The sequence below is a fragment of the Onthophagus taurus genome, chromosome 1 (genome assembly GCF_036711975.1).
Source record: "Onthophagus taurus isolate NC chromosome 1, IU_Otau_3.0, whole genome shotgun sequence".
NCBI classification, from domain to species: Eukaryota; Metazoa; Arthropoda; class Insecta; order Coleoptera; family Scarabaeidae; genus Onthophagus; species Onthophagus taurus.
Window position 1 is genome coordinate 32,923,154 of NC_091966.1, and position 16,633 is coordinate 32,939,786.

Sequence of the window (16,633 nt, forward strand, 5' to 3'; positions counted from 1 at the left end):
ATAACCTTCGTTGCTTATTATGATTTTGAATACGAAATTTTGCAACAAGTTTAACAAAGCATGGAAGTATGTTAATCTCACTGGAAGGTCGGAAAGCTGCTATTTTCAAATGTTTCACCAAAGTTCGGCATAACGAACGTCTGCTTATGCCGAATTGTGTACATCGTTATCTGGTCGATGTTTGTGGGCTTTCTCGAAAATACTCTGCCACAGGAGTGATATTCACAACCGAACGAGCATTACGCAGTAAGCTACTTCTTGTGGCATTTCTAGTGGGACCAGTTTGCACCAAATGCTCAGTCAAATGTTTAATTATGGTGCAAGATGAGAAGAAAACAAAGACGAAATTAACGATGCGTTAAAACAACAAATATGAAATTGATGAAATAAACAATAACTTTCTTCAGGTGTATCCATTACTTGTTTTCAACTAATTCTCTATCTATCTACAACATAAATGTCAAAATACAATGATATTTGATGTCACTTGCAAAAATTATGACAACACTTTTCCCTCATTTTTTCAATATAAAACCTTTTTCACTATTTTTCTCGAAAACTGTAATCAAGACACTTTCAAAGTAATATATTCTAGAATTCTAAGCAACTATTAAATAAAATTTCAGTTATTCCTAAAAATTGTTGAATTGGTATCCATTTAATGTTCTGCTAGAACTGATAGATTCTTCTAGAACCATAAGAAGTGATAGTTTGAGTGACTTGTGTTTTGTAAAACATAATAATAATAACTTTATTGCCCAGCAAATAAAAGTAAATATAAAATAGAAAAATAATATAATAAAATAAAAATTCGTAAAGCAAATCACGAAGTGCCGGTTCAGGAAGTTAAAGATTAACCCCTGTTCTTCCACCAGAAACCTCGAAAAATATAAAGAAAAACAAGATTGTAGGATTTATAAATGTGGTAAGAGCATCTTTCAAATAAAGATGTTCTATGGGCCGGTGGCACGATAAGAAAACAACACCTTGTCGAGCGATCATGGACATTCCTTCCAAATGTAACCCTCTTAAACAAGTAATTAGAAATCCTCCATAACATTAATTTATGGTAAGAAACCAACGTTTGGAGCTCTCTTCTGTTTTTCATAGACAACCACCCAACTTCAACTAACCTATGAGAAATTCTATCAAATTTTCGGTTGCCATAAATGAAATTTTTTTAATTTTATTTGAAACAAAAGCAGTTAAAGCTGGATGGTAAACTGGCTCCATATAATTAAACTGAGACAAAACGAGAGCATCGCACAAATTTCTATTAACATCCATTGGCAAACAACCTCTATGAGGAAATAACAATCTCAAAGCGAAATATGCATTTTTAATATATTTAGATATCTGATCTGAAAATCTGAGAGAGGTGTCAATTGCCAGCCCAAGACTGGTATATTTATCAACCACTGGAAGACTTGAATTATTGATAAGTATAACAGCGGATTTAGCAAGCTCCGAAATGATCCCAAAGAACATGACAGCAGACTTCGCAGGGTTAATCCTCAAACAATGTTTAGAGGCAGCCCCATAAACGCTATTAAGATCATTATTAATAAAACCAACAGCCACTCGCCAATCGGAAGGATGAAAAGATAAAAGCAAGAAATGCTGTACATGGTCAAAAAGGTGACTGCTATATATAGAACATAAAATTGGCCCCAAAATAGAACCCTGCGGCACCCCACAAGAAACGAAACGACGCTGAGACAACCGACTGAGATCTCCCACTTAAATAGTCAGTAATTAAGTTCAGAGCAATCATATCAAATCCCAAAGAAGATAAGATAGATAAAAGGTTGCTGTGGCTTATGGTATCGAAAGCTCGACTGAAATCTAACAGAGTAAGTAGCGCAACATTACCCTGATCGACCGAAGAAATAATACCATCCGTGAGTGTCATCATTGTAGTAGTAGTACTAAATTTTTTATGAAAACCCGACTGAAATGAAGGAAGCAATTCAAATTTATCAAGAGCTGATGCTTCAAAACCTTTTCAAAGATTTTCGAAAACGCAGGCAATAAACTGATTTTTGGTGATAGTTGACTCAATGTTCATCGTGGGTTGTAAGTGATAAATAAAAGCTCCTTGGGAACGATGAAAAATTATTTATTCTTAATATAAGGTCAGTGCAACATGTTTCGAGATTCAAAATCTCTTCATCAGGCACGACTAAAAAACATAAATTTGAAGTAAGAAATTGTTATACATATTTTTTTAATTTTGTTTAGTTACCGTCAATTACTTATGGAGCACAAAATTGAACATCTGACAAACGTGGTGAAATTTTGTAGGTGATTGGAAGAGACAAAAGGCGTTAACAAATTTTTTAAAGGCCTTAAGGGCAAGTTAGTTGGTTAAAAATATTCTAAAACAAGATAGAGAGACGTGTTATGTTAAAGGAATCGAGAAAAATGGCCACTTACTCTTCATCGTTAAAAAAACTGGTTTTTAAGAAATTGAAATTAATTGAATTGTTTGAAATCTGAAAGGGGAAAGTTTATTTAGTAAATTTGAAAAAATTAATTAAGTTAAGAGTTGCATAACTTACAAAAAAAATTTATAAAAATTATCGTAAAAATTAAAGTTTTATTCTTAGGAGTCCATCCGCGACTTGAAGAAACTTGAGGTGGACTGAAGGACATAAAATTTGGGGAAAAAGTCTTGCGCCGGAAAAGCAAAAAGGCTGTGGAGGGGAGAGGTTAATTTTAAATGAATTTTAAAAATTGGCGGGTAATATTAAGTTCTGTTGTGTCATTTAAAAGTTTGTTATTAGCTTTTTGTCACCTACAAAATTTCACCACGTTTGTCAGATGTTCAATTTTGTGCTTCATAAGTAATTGACGGTAACTAAACAAAATTAAAAAAATATGTATAACAATTTCTTACTTCAATTTTATGTTTTTTAGTCGTGCCTGATGAAGAGATTTTGAATCTCAAAACATGTTGCACTGATCTTATATTAAGAAAAAATAATTTTTCATCGTTCCCAAGGAGCTTTTATTTATCACTAATAAACTGATTGGTCATGATGTTTAAAACTTGACGGATTTTGAGTCTTTGGAATCGATTTAATTAAAGCATCTTTTCAAACTTCCGGAAACCGACCCTCCGCAATGCAATAGTTAAGGATATGAGTTAAGTAAGGTAAAATGACAGGAAGGAAAGCTTAATCATATCAGCACTAATTCCATCTTCAACACTAAACTGGGCTGCACACTACAAAATCTGAATACCCTGCCATTACTAGATAAATTTGAATAAACATCTAAAATCGAGGGATCAAAAAGCATGGAATATCAGAAATGCTTGTAAGAAAAAACTCGTTTAAGTCCTCAACTTTCTTCAAGTCGTCAGGAATATCGCAATGGGAATTTTTTTTGAAATGGAGCGCCTTTAGTAAAAACCATATTAGTTTTCCGTTACGGGTATTCCCAATGTGACGAAAATAACATCAAACGCGATGTCTCACATTCATGTAACAGCTTATACAAGATAACTGAATTATAGATACATTTAATCACATATTTTTCTTTCGCATAGAAAGGTTCATCATTAAAAAAATTCGATAATGATGTTCTAAGAGCCTAAACTTATCAATATTTTAAAAACTTTAAACTTAAAATTTAGAAGCATCTTGCATAATACACATCTAAGGTCTTTTTATTTCGTATCACTCATTATACAGTAAAGTTGATAACACTTGAAGTATCTACGAAAACGGAGGGGGTTTCTTTCAAACATAATATTGCATCCGGAGTTGCTAAGGGTAACTTTGAAGTTTTCCCATTTTCGTTTAAATTTCAAACTACGTTAAACTTCGGAAACCGTAAACGCACGCTCGAATTTCATAATCTGCCGTGAAATTTAATAATTTGATGGTAATTTTGTGAAGATGTGAAAGATGAGTTTAAAATAAACATTATACTTTGAGGTCTTTATAAGATTTCTTTTTAATTCAGTTCAATTTTTCACAAGCTATTTACGACGTCCATATTTTTTCCGCGTTATTTTTTTGGTTACTATTCAACACTAGGATTAATCACCTTTCTCTCCTTTTTTTTCTTACATAACGTTACATACAAATGTCGACATCTGGCAGAGTACCTTTTTGCCAGTGAGACGTTTTCTTTTCCGTTTTCAACGTATTTTTTCGCTGGACACGACGCGTAAATAAGGGAGATTAATGAATAAAAGCGGGGACGGTAATTATTAATGAAAAATGCGGATCGGTGAATGCGCGTTAGGTTGGCAGCGCGACAGAGCAAGACGAGTGATAAACGAGCTAGCGACCGCGACATTTCCGTAAATTTGCTCTCTTTCGTCGGGGTTACTGTCAATCGTTGCCGTTGGGGCTTTTACCCCGCGTTGGTTATTTGCATAAACGACTGATGGGTTTGTACGATAACGAAAGTAGTCCATTTCGATTCACAACGAGATATGAGTCCTTTATTCGTCGATGTTGTAGACAAAAGAAATGATTTGACAAAATAAATTAGAATATTCTTTTATTTTAGTAATAAACATCTTAAAAAACAAATAGAGATTTTAATGTTAATATTAAAAAAATAAATGGTGGTGATTAAAACATGTAATCTCGCTTAACTATGGTCCGAGAGGTCATTCGTAGAATTCGCACCCTAATCTAGTAACTGTCCACCTATTCGGAATTACGTTAATTTAATAGATCATTTGTGATGTACCCTTCGACCTTTGGGTAATATACTCAGCCACTACCAGATAATTTCGCTGTAATAATCGATCGTTACCCCACACTATCTGGTGTACAGTGTGGGAGCCACCTAAATTGACCGATTAATTAAAATTCACTTACGTCGGAAAGATAAGGGGGTAGGACTAACACCAAATTTACTCCGAAGGCAGCATTAAAACTAACCGCTTAAAGTTACAACTTAAAACTATTTATTCAGTAAGATTAAAATTTGTAAAATAAAGTGGGATGCTGTAATCTTAAAAGCAAATTATGTACAAGTGAATAAATACGTTTATGCACTAAAAAAAAAACGTTTCAACGTCACTATAGGCTAATAATAAATATATTGAATGCAATCGGATGTTGTAATGTAATCATGCATATTCTATCGAGCAGGAAATAGGTGGAAATTCGCGAGAGAAATTTACCTGTATCTTGCAGCTTTTCATTTTCGCTCCAGTTTTCGCTGTTGGTCCCGTTTCCCAGGCTCCGCGTTCCTATCTACCCATAAATCCGGGCCGAATCTGGTCCTGCAACAAACGGAGCGAGTATTAATATTTACTTAAATTTAAATTTTAAATTATCCTTCCTCCCCTCGTCTCTCTACAACCTCCTCCTTCATCGTTTCCATGCCAAAATTGAACAGTTTCACGAATCGCTTGTATAGTAATTTAATGCGGTGTCGAAGACAGCACCAAACCATATTTTCCTCAATATCTCATTTTCCTTGTTTTATATTTTTCGTAACCAATTTTGATTGATAACTTTTAAACATTTTAAAGAAATTCAATTTTTAATAAACATTAATCATTTTACAAGTGACGTAACCTGGAGTGGTTTGTTATTTAAAATTATGAATTTCTATGTATTTTTTGGTAGATCAAACAATAAGAATGAAGCAAAGAACTGAAGTGATATAAGGGCGGATGTTTGTTAGTCCTGATTAGGAATACATATAAAGGAAACCATCTCAACCACAACCACAGCAAGTCCAGGAACGCCATCGGAAATCTTGTAGTAATGATGGAATGGATAGTGATTTTGCGAAAAGCCGGATAAAGGATATTCGGCATCCCCTTCGGCCGGATATCCGGCTATCCGGCATATCTATACGGCCATTATGGTTGTTATAATTTCTGGTGCATTTCTGAAGTGATACCCTACATTGCCACATTATTGCGATATTTGAATAAAAATGAATTTAATAAGAAAGCTGATATGTCAACTTATTTGATCCAAGATACAAAATGAACATTTTTGATGCTGATAATTAATAATTGGCGATATTTCCACAAGGATCCTTCAAGAAATGAATTTTATACCGAAATTTAAAAGTTATCGATGAAAATTGCAACATCGAAAATTTTATCAAAACTTCAAATATTGTTTTCTCAAAAACTAAAAGTTATTTTTCAAAACGTGTTGGTTCATTGGAAAGAGCTCACTTTTATTAACATTTTGGGAAATTTTCGTACTCATATTCCAAGAAATGGATTTTATACGAATTTTTAACTTAATCGGCGAAAATTGAAAAATTCGTAAAAATAGTCACTCATTTCAAAAATTTTTTTCTCAAAAACTAAAGGCGATTTTTCAAAACGACTTATTGCATTAAAAAGAAGATACTTTAATTAATAATTGGTGATATGTCCACAAAGATCCTTCAAGAAATGAATTTTATAGCGAAATTTGAAAGTTATCGATGAAAATTGTAACATCGAAAATTTTATCAAAACTTCAAATATTGTTTTCTCAAAAACTACAAGTAATTTTTCAAAACGTGTTGGTTCATTGGAAAGAGGACACTTTTATTAACAATTTTGGGACATTTTCATACTCACATTCCAAGAAATGGATTTTATACGAATTTTTAAAACTTAATCGGCGAAAATTGAAAAATTCGTAAAAATAGACAATCATTTCAAACATTTTTTTCTCAAAAACTAAAAGCGATTTTTCAAAACGGCTTGTTGCATTAAAAAGAAGATACTTTAATTAATAATTGGTGATACGTCCACAAAGATCCTTCAAGAAATGAATTTTATAGCGAAATTTGAAAGTTATCGATGAAAATTGCAACATCGAAAATTATATCAAAACTTCAAATATTGTTTTCTCAAAAACTACAAGTAATTTTTCAAAACTTGTTGGTTCATTGAAAAGAGGAAACTTTTATTAACACTTTGGGACATTTTCATACTCATATTCCAAGAAATGGATTCTATACGAATTTTTAAAACTTAATCGGCGAAAATTGCAAAATTCGAAAAAATTGTCGATCATTTCAAAAAGTTATTTCTCAAGAACTAAAAGTGATTTTTCAAAACGGCTTTTTACATTAAAAAGAGGATACTTTAATTAATCGAAAGTGATAACAGCGACAGTTCTGTTAGTAATGAATGTGGTGATAATGAATTACAAGCGAAGAGAAGAAAACTAGACGAAACTGCAATAAGAAATTGTATATATCGTATTGGGATTGTTACAATGAGGTTGCTAATAAAAAAATAAACCTAATATAAATAAAGTTGTATTCAATGAAAAAGTCGTATTGGGGTTGAACTTGATTATTATCTGCAGTGTCCAGAACCTAAAAGAGATACTAATTCCTGTGAATGGTGGAGTACTATCCGGCCGGATTTAAAAAAATGGCCGGATAGGCCGGATACCGGATAGTTGCCAGATATCCGTTCCACCACTACCCTTGTAGTATTATGTAACAAAGTTTTTATTTCGAATGAAAAGTAGAAAGGTGTCAAGGATCAAAATTCCCCTTTAAGCAATCAAACTGTTTTAATTTCAAAACATTAAAAGCTTAAAAGCGCATAAAATGTATGTGGGTTGCTACGTTCGACCACATAAAAAAGCGACTTGAAGTAATTTAAATACACGCAAATTTTAAACATCAGATTTCTTTTAAGATTTCAAAGTCATTTGAGTATAGAGAGGCTTTAACTAAATCTTTTTGTGAGTAATGAAGGGTTATAAATTAAATATGCGGGCTAGTACCTATTTTATAATCTTCAACAATTGATTTTAAACTGTTAAGCGTACAGGGTTGGATTTCACACGTTCTACCAGGAGCCCTTGTTTCAATTCCCACGTTTCCGACTTCAAGGTATATTGAAATTTTAGACGAGGTTTTAACACCAACGTGCTGTGTTAATAAAAACACAGCACATAAGTAATAAAATTTGTGCAATATAATTGCTTCATTCGTTCGCCAAACCACAACCCCATACAAGAAGTTTAGAATTACAATTCCAGTAAGTTCACCAAAATCGAGATCTTCTAAAGGGTTGGGTCATGAGGCAATGGGAACGGTTCCAAGACGAAACGTTATGTGGCAAATTAGTAAATTTGAAATCGACTAGGTGACATTCTCTAATGGGTTCTTGTATATAGATAAATTGAAAACCAGATTATAGAGAACAAGAACGAAGAAACAAGTTGTTTCTTACATGATAGTTACGGACACAAAAATTTAATCACCAAGTTAAATCTTTACAAAATTTTTAAACCTTTTTCGGATACTTAGTTAATTTCAAAAGAGGTTTTGCGATCCTTGCTTCTAACACAATTGTAGGTATAGTTTTAAGGATACTTAATCTCCCAACAACGAAATATAAACGAAAACTCCATGCCATCTTTTCTGGATGAACCGCCTTGATAACTAAAAGCAGTATTTAAATATTCAGCTTAAATCCAAACTAAACCATACCACTTGCTCTGTACAAAATTCTTAGCGATAACAGATCTCATCATTATTATCATTATTAGACTACCCTAGGATAGTTCCTATATTACAGCCATGCTCTCACCCTATTGGCATCATTTTTCAGTTCTACTTTTAACCGAAACAGTGAATATAAATGATATTAGTTAAATGGACGCAAATAGATAAACCGCGATAAACCGGATAGTAAATGAATCCCTTTACCTTTGCCATCCTATTATTTTTTTTCATTTTCATTATGTTTTTTGCAGGACAACACCAAAAGGTGGAGAATTAGTTAAAATATTGATAGCAAACAACGTACAGCAAATATCTACTGGCCAACCAACATACTGTGCGACTGATTGAATAAAAATCCCTAATGTTATTGACATCTACAGCACTATTAAAGAAATCGATATAAGGATAAAGCTGAAACTTGCTTTGACTTGTCTTCAGACTATCCCATATCCCAAATAAGGGAAAACAATCATCCTTACGTAATAAACAAACCAATTGAGATGTATTGAAAGATAAATTAGATAAGCTCGTCTCTGGCTTAACCATTAAAATTAGAATTGCACATAGACCTGGTTAACCTGGCCAAGCATATACAAGAAGCAGTCTGGCCGGCAACCTTGGACTGTGAAACGCCACTAAGATAAGATATATTTTCTTCATCAGTCAAAGAAAAAATTGCCGAAAGAAGGCAATTGCGTAAGAGATGACAGCAAGCTAAAACGGGCGAAAACAGAAAAAACTAAATCAAGTAACTAAATAATTGAACAACTTAGTACAGAAAGAATAGAACCAAAGTATTCAAAAATTCCCAGAGAATCTTGAAAATACAAGAAAATGCCGAGGCCTTCTCAAAACATTTGGGGAACGTATTTAAACCTTTTCCGTCTGAGCTACTTTCGGAGGATGAAACCGCCCTAACTAGCTCCTTAGATATATCATTTTCTATGGAACTGTCTCACTGCAAGTTCACAACTAATGAAATAAAACAAATCATAATGAAACAATCTAATATAAAAAAAAACTCTAGAATTTGACCTTATTACTGGAAGAATTCTACAGGAACCATCCGAAAAATGTTACAAACTCATAACTATCATATTGAATGCAGTTCTTAGAACAAACTATTTCCATAAGACCTGGAAAATTACTCAAATCATTATTTTATTTTTATTTTATTTATCTCATGTGGGTACAGAAACAGGTCGAACCCCATAACACTGTACCACAAACAACCAATTGTATACAAATAAAATTACAGTTCACAATAATAATAATGAATTAATATTAATGGTACAAAAGTGAACCAAAAGGAAAAAACTAAAATTAAGTGTAGGTGGTATAAATATATCATATATCAAATATCAAATGAACGCTCGAGGCAACACACCAACTGCAGCAAAGAGCAGATTTTTAAATGCATAGAAAGAATGCTGAAACAAATCTATGTTAACACGATTTGCTGATCTTGCCATTCTCAATAAAGGAGAGTTTTGACAGGCTTTAGTTGTAGGAGTAGGTGTCATAAATAGAAAGTCAAAGCGAAGTAATCCCGGAGGAACATGAACACATATAGAACCAACAAGCATTGGAGAATCACACTTGTTGTTCAAAAGTTTGTAAAAATATAACATATCCCCACAAAAGCGACGCCGGTTGAGGGTTAACATACGAAAAGAAGTGCAAGTTGATTCGTAATCAATGTATTGAACGGAAAATTTAAAACAAATGTATTTGAGGAATTTAGATTGAAGACGCTGAAAAAGTTAACTCTGCTGTAGACATAGGCAAAATAGAGATTTCCAATTACATCAATGTTAGAAAAGGCTACCGTACCAAATCTCTAATAAATGCGACACGTTGCAACCTCTCACCATCGGCGCTATAATTGTAGTGGATTGTGTTCACCCACCTAGAAAAGGAAATAATATTACACTTTGATAAGTTTAATGAAAGGCGATTATTTAAGCAAAAAGCATGTAAATTGTTTAAGTCAGATTGTAGTCTAGAACAATCAAGAGGTGAGGAGACACGGAGAAAGAGTTTTAAATCGTCAGCATACATTAAACATTGGGCATAATTAACGACGTCAAAAAAAATATGTCGTTAACATAAATATTAAACAGTAAAGGGTCCAGATGGCTACCCTGTGGAACACCAGAAGGAACTGACAAAGGATTAGAAAAAAAAAACCATTAACCGAAACAATCTGGCATCTCAACATTATTATGATTCATAAGCCAGAAAAAAAGCCAGAAGAGACCACCCACAAACTTGCTACTTATGCTCTCCTAGGTCTTCAAAAAGCATTACCACGACGAACACGAAAGAATAGAGAAGTTCATCATCAAATCAACGAAATTACACACTATGAGGTATATGTACGCCATCCACACTATCATTTGTTAAATAAGGTAGGTAGGTGTGAACATTCCAATTTAGCATGGGGTACTATCAGGAGTGCCTTAAGGTAGCGTTCTCGACCCAGTAATGTATCTATTGTATACGTCAGATTTGCTGATGACCCCGCACTATTGAAATCTCACACTAACGCAATTTCTGCCTCTAGAATTCTCCAACATAATTTAAATATAATTCAAAAATAAATGGAGAAATATAAATCCAGAGACTAAATTTGTATAAGATCTATAATAGTTAATTTAAACGAAATCATGTTGAGACCACTAAAGTGAGACTCTAGATGACTTGTAAGGTTCCGTTATCAGAACAAACGTTTATTGTTTGATGGGTAGATTCCAGAATTCCTTCAAAAAAATAAAAGCAAAATTCGTTTATATGAAGAAATAAACTCACGTTTCACAAATTCCCAACGTTTTATAAAGTGATCAGCAAATTGTGTTTTAAAGTTATTGTGATTACACACATAGACATAAGTTAAAACTAGTCAAAACGAATTCAGGGGGTTCAAAATGTAAGCCACCATTCATTAATGCATCGTAAAGTGCATTTACAACTTAGAGGTATTAATACCAATAACTAAGAATTTTTTGTCCGCATTCCTTGGTTCTATCCGGTCGACTCAAAGCAGGTATATAAAGGCCCTTACATATCCCTGTCTATGTCAAAAGACCGGAATTGCATCTAGACATCGACAAATGGTAAAAGTAGTTGAAATGGAGTCAGAGTTCTAACATAAAACCTCGATGTAGAATTCTTACACCATTATAATAGTTTGTCTTTACATGCTTCGTATCTACGAAAATACATCCTTGTATTTTAAATATACTTACATTGTATATTCGTTATTTTATTACAATCTATAAATTAAAATTTTCAGCTATTAAAAAAAAAAGAATAAAAATTTAATTTTTGTACATACATAATACATTTCTTTAAAAACCCATTTAATATTTTAACATCTTAGAAATGATGAAATAAATAAATAATAATGTACATGTAGAAGAATTTGTATCTATTTTTAAAACGTTATTAAAAAACCATGATCAAAGATATGAAAGAAATAAAACAACAACAAACACAGATGATATTACGAAACGAATTGTACAAAACGAGAAATTTTAAATTCGACCATATACGAGCCTTTTTTTAAAAATTGAGTGAATCCATAAACTATTTTATATCGAAACTGTCATCCTCGAAAGACAAAACAAATAGATTTAACGTCATTACCTCAAATATCGAATTTTATTGCCGAATTTAAATTGCCGCGGACGTGAAGTTCGATATCGAAAATTTTAAAAGCTGACCCATTCGCCGCATTAAAATCTGACTCGCGATAAATTCGACGAAATTACTGGATAGTATTTCAAATTACTCCGACAGATAATGATAGCACAATAAACCAAGAGGTCAACGTGTACTGAAAATTATTACTGTTACAGTCACGAACATTAATTATACGAACAATTTAATCTGCAAAAAATTGTCTTGTCAGCGTTACATTTTAAAACTTAGATAACAAATTAAGTACAAAAACTTTCACTAAAATTCCTTAAAACAATAAAATACCAACAATTTAAATTTTAACTGATTTATAATTACTGTTTATTTATTTTTCGTTAGTTATAACATGTAGTAATTCATGTAGATGAAATTTTTGTTACCTCGACATTTTGAAACATACCTTTAAACAGAAGGCTTCTCTCCACGTCAATATGATCATATAGATTACAACAATGATTAAAACGACACGAAACTAAGTTATCACCGTCTAAAACAAACAAAGCGAACAACCACGTGATCACAACTAAACGGAATAATTTGTGTGTAAATACTCGTTTCGAATGGAACGGTGTTCTCTGTCATACTGAAATGGTTCACTTGAAATGCTAGAGATGTGGCATCGTTGCGGCAACCGCAGAAACTTCACTTTTACATTATCGAAAGTATTGCTGTGTAACATCATAAACGATTTTTTTATTCAAGGTGATTTCTTCGTAATTAATATTAAGATTGTAATCGTATAAAAAATGCATCTGTTAAACCGTTATATATACCTTGGCCTCGTTATGCTTATTTAGGCTTTAATATATTTTTGACCTCTTCAAAGTAACAAGGCCGTTTCAAATAGGGGTCATTGCCTTTGAGGTATGCTTCCAACATAGGTCCATATAATTCAAACGCAGCTCGTCCCATTCGCTTGTTGTTGATTAATGATGCTCTTGTGGCGTCAATAGTTTACGCACAGCTTGTACTACGCCGACAGCAGGATTTCCATCTATTCAGACATGCAGAATAACCTTGACATGTTCTTTTTTACACCATTTACATAAATTATTTATCTTTAAACAAATATCAGGAAATATTCCGATCATTTTTTCCAATTTCCATAATTTTGTTGTATAAAATCTCGATAATTAATTGGACGCCGAATAACAACTAAAACAAGAACTAACACTAGTAGTAGAACTTCAGCGTTGTTGTATATTTTTTTATTTTGTTTTATTTATTTTATTCGGATACGAACGGGGTTTCCCCCACAATAGTATCCACTAAAGAATTCATACAACAACAAAAATAGAAATCAAAATGTAACAAAATCAAATAATTAATAACAAATCAATACATAATAAAAACCTAGTATCATAACAAAATAAATAACAAATTCTAGATATAACAAAAAAAACCCCAGATATTGCCAGATTGAACTTGAATTACCCAGATATTCAAACTCAATATACTCTTGCGGAAATACGCCAACGAAGAATAAAAAATGTCAAACATCGAGCAATGCATCAATTGCGGTAAAGGCGAGTTATAATAACAATTAGTAGTAGAAGCGGGCAACCGGAAAATACATTGATCTCAACTCGTCTCGATAGCTAGGAATTAAGAAAGGAATGTATCTCACAAGTTCTGGCGATTCGACAAAACCGTTCATTAGTTTAAACAAAAATACCAAATCCGTAGCAGCTCGACGCCCGTGTAGTGTACGCAAACCAAATACAGAGCATCTCTGCTCATAGGAGCAATAAGGCACTGTAGATCAAAGATTTGATGCACTGTAGATTGGTAAATGAATTTGATATTCTAATACTGAAACCTTAGCTCCTATTCGCCTTACTGATAAGTTCCTCTACATGATATAAAAATAACAGTTTCAAATGGAGCACTAAGCCAAGATCCTTTACCTTAGCCAATATACTTAAGGGTCCGGGTCCAAGCTTATAGTTATGATTTACAGTACTTTTCTGGTGAACGTTATTTGTACAGTAGGTTTGCAAACGATTAAGATCCATTTGAAGTTTTTCGCAATCAGAAGAAGATTCAATCTTGGAAAATATTTTGCAATCATCGGCATATAGCAAAAAATTACTATGGTGAAAGCACTCATAAATATCGTTTATATAAGCCACAAACAGAACCGGACCCAAGTGACTACCCTGAGGCAATCCTGAAGTGACCGGAATAAAGTTAGATATGTAATTATTAATTTTTACAGCCTGGCATCTATCAGAGATATAAGACGCCACCACATTAATAATCCATCAGTCAAGTCAAATTTTTGTAATTTGGTCACGAGTACCCCATGATGTAGTTTGTCAAAGGCTTTACTGAAATCAGTGTACACAGCGTCGACCTGGTGATTTTCATTCAGACAAGTTTGAATGTAATTTATATAAGACACGAGATTGGATTCTACAGAAAGGCCACGAAGAAAACCATGTTGCTGCTGCATAATAAAAGGTTGTATTGAACGGCATATTTTATTATAAACAATTTTTTCGAAAGCCTTAGATAAAACATGAAGAATAGAAATAGGGCGGTAATTTGGAACTCAATTTCTTCCTCCACTCTTATAGATGGGAAGTACATACGCTTTCTTCCACTCTAATAGAAATACTGATTGAGCCAATGAGTGACTAAAGATAATGAAGAGCGGTTTAGCAAGTTCGGAGGCGCATGTTGCGAAGAAAATACCTGGCAACCCGTCAGGATCCGAACTCATCTTATTATCAATTCGAGTGAGGGTCTGCGCCATATCTTCGATTGAGAACCAAGGTTGGAAACTGCAGGTTACAGTAGAACGTGGTTGTTGCTTAAGTCCACCCTCAATGAAAACCGAACTAAAGAAAGAGGCGAATAGTTCGGATATTTGGTGACCACCGACTGCCAAATTGTAATCGTTTTCCATATATAAGAGCCGGAAAACTATTGCTACAACGTTTTTTATGTTTTGCATAGGATTTATAATCACTCGAGATCAATGCCTTAGATATTCTACTGCCTTCTGCCTAGATCGTTTCCATTTCTTATGAAATTTTAATTTTTCCTTAATTACTTTAATTGTAGAATTGGAATACCAACTAGGGTAACGGTGTTTACTAAAAGTTAGACGGGACAAAATCATTAATAATTCGGTTTAACTGACTGTAAAATTTATCTACGCATAGATTTACTTCGATACCATTAAATAAATCATTCCAGTCCACACTAAGAAGAGTATCTTTTATTCCATTATAATCAGCATGACTAAAAACTAAAGTAAACGAAGGACCATTACGTAAAAAGTGCGAGCGGTTAGACTGGCATAAAAATTGGCTGAATTACACAAAATCAAATCTAAAGTTTTACTATTACAGTTAACTATGGTATAAAATTGCATGAAATAACAGTACGAGAAAGCTATAAGAAAATCGTTTGAACGTGGGTCGGAGCCGCCAGAAGGAACCAAACGACCTCCGGGTGACGAAGTCCATACAATATTAGGTAAGTTGAAATCACTAATGATTAAAAGATCATCGTCTGGATTTTGGTCACGTACGAACTGCATTTGTTGAAGAAAACAAATGCAGTTGAAGAAAACAAAAAAGAAACACTGAAAAGGGCAGAAGGTCACCGGATAGATAGACACATCACAGTGTACACTCAACCACAAGTCTTCAGCCCTGTAGTATAATCCGGTAAGGGTGTAACGTGAATATTTCTGCTAGTAGCCACAAGAACTCCACCTCCATCAGACTTAAGGGAGTCAGAAGTATTTCTATCCCTTCGGTAGATAACATAGCCGTCGCAAAGAATCTCCCCGTCAAAGATTCAGGAATGTTTTCGTAACACAAATCAAGTCATATGCAAAGTTAATCGAGTTATGGTAAGACTTTGCAGTTTTCATTCGTAAACCACGTACGTTCTGATAAAATATGGATAGGGCCATTGTTAACGAGGAAGAAAATTAGAAATGAATCAGCTAAGTAAGGATTATTAAAGTTTCAGAAGGTCAACTTTAGATTTTATTACGGAAGCTCTTGAGGGATCATCCTTCCGTACGTGAATAATACAATCAATGAACTAAAACTAGAACACTAGACTCCACGTCTAAAGATGCACGGCTAAACCCGAAACTTCCTAGTTCTAGGTCTAGTGTTAGTTCTAGTTTTATTTGTTATACAGTGCTAAATAGTTGTGCATTTTTTATGGTTTAGCCTTGCGTCTCTTAAGACTAAATGAATGACGTCTCTAAATGAATGTTTCTAGTTCTAGACCTAGTGTTAGTTCTAATACTAACCTTAGTTCTAATTTTAGCTACTATTCAGCGTTAGAACTAGAAAGTCTCGGGTTTAGCCGTTCGTCTTCAGAGTGCAAATTACAATTTTTTTTGCTATAACTGACACTCCCTTCCCGTATTAACCCGTTATATCGAGATTTTACTGTACTTGCAATATTTATATACATTAACGAAGAATCCCTCTATAAA

At 33.3% G+C, this 16,633-nt stretch overlaps 1 protein-coding gene across 1 annotated transcript in view; it reads right to left on the minus strand.

Annotated features, from left to right (window-relative positions):
- The window catches only part of LOC111428891 (Glucose transporter 1), a 92,590-nt gene extending 79,819 nt beyond the window's left edge, over positions 1–12,771 (minus strand). Inside the window, exons 1-2 of the mRNA XM_023064684.2 lie at positions 12,563–12,771; positions 5,153–5,254 (exon numbers count right to left, since the gene is read on the minus strand). Of these exons, the coding sequence (XP_022920452.1) occupies positions 5,153–5,173 (21 nt within the window). The 5' untranslated portion in view covers positions 5,174–5,254; positions 12,563–12,771. The remainder of the gene's footprint in view (positions 1–5,152; positions 5,255–12,562) is intronic.
- Between the last annotated feature and the right edge of the window lie 3,862 nt (positions 12,772–16,633).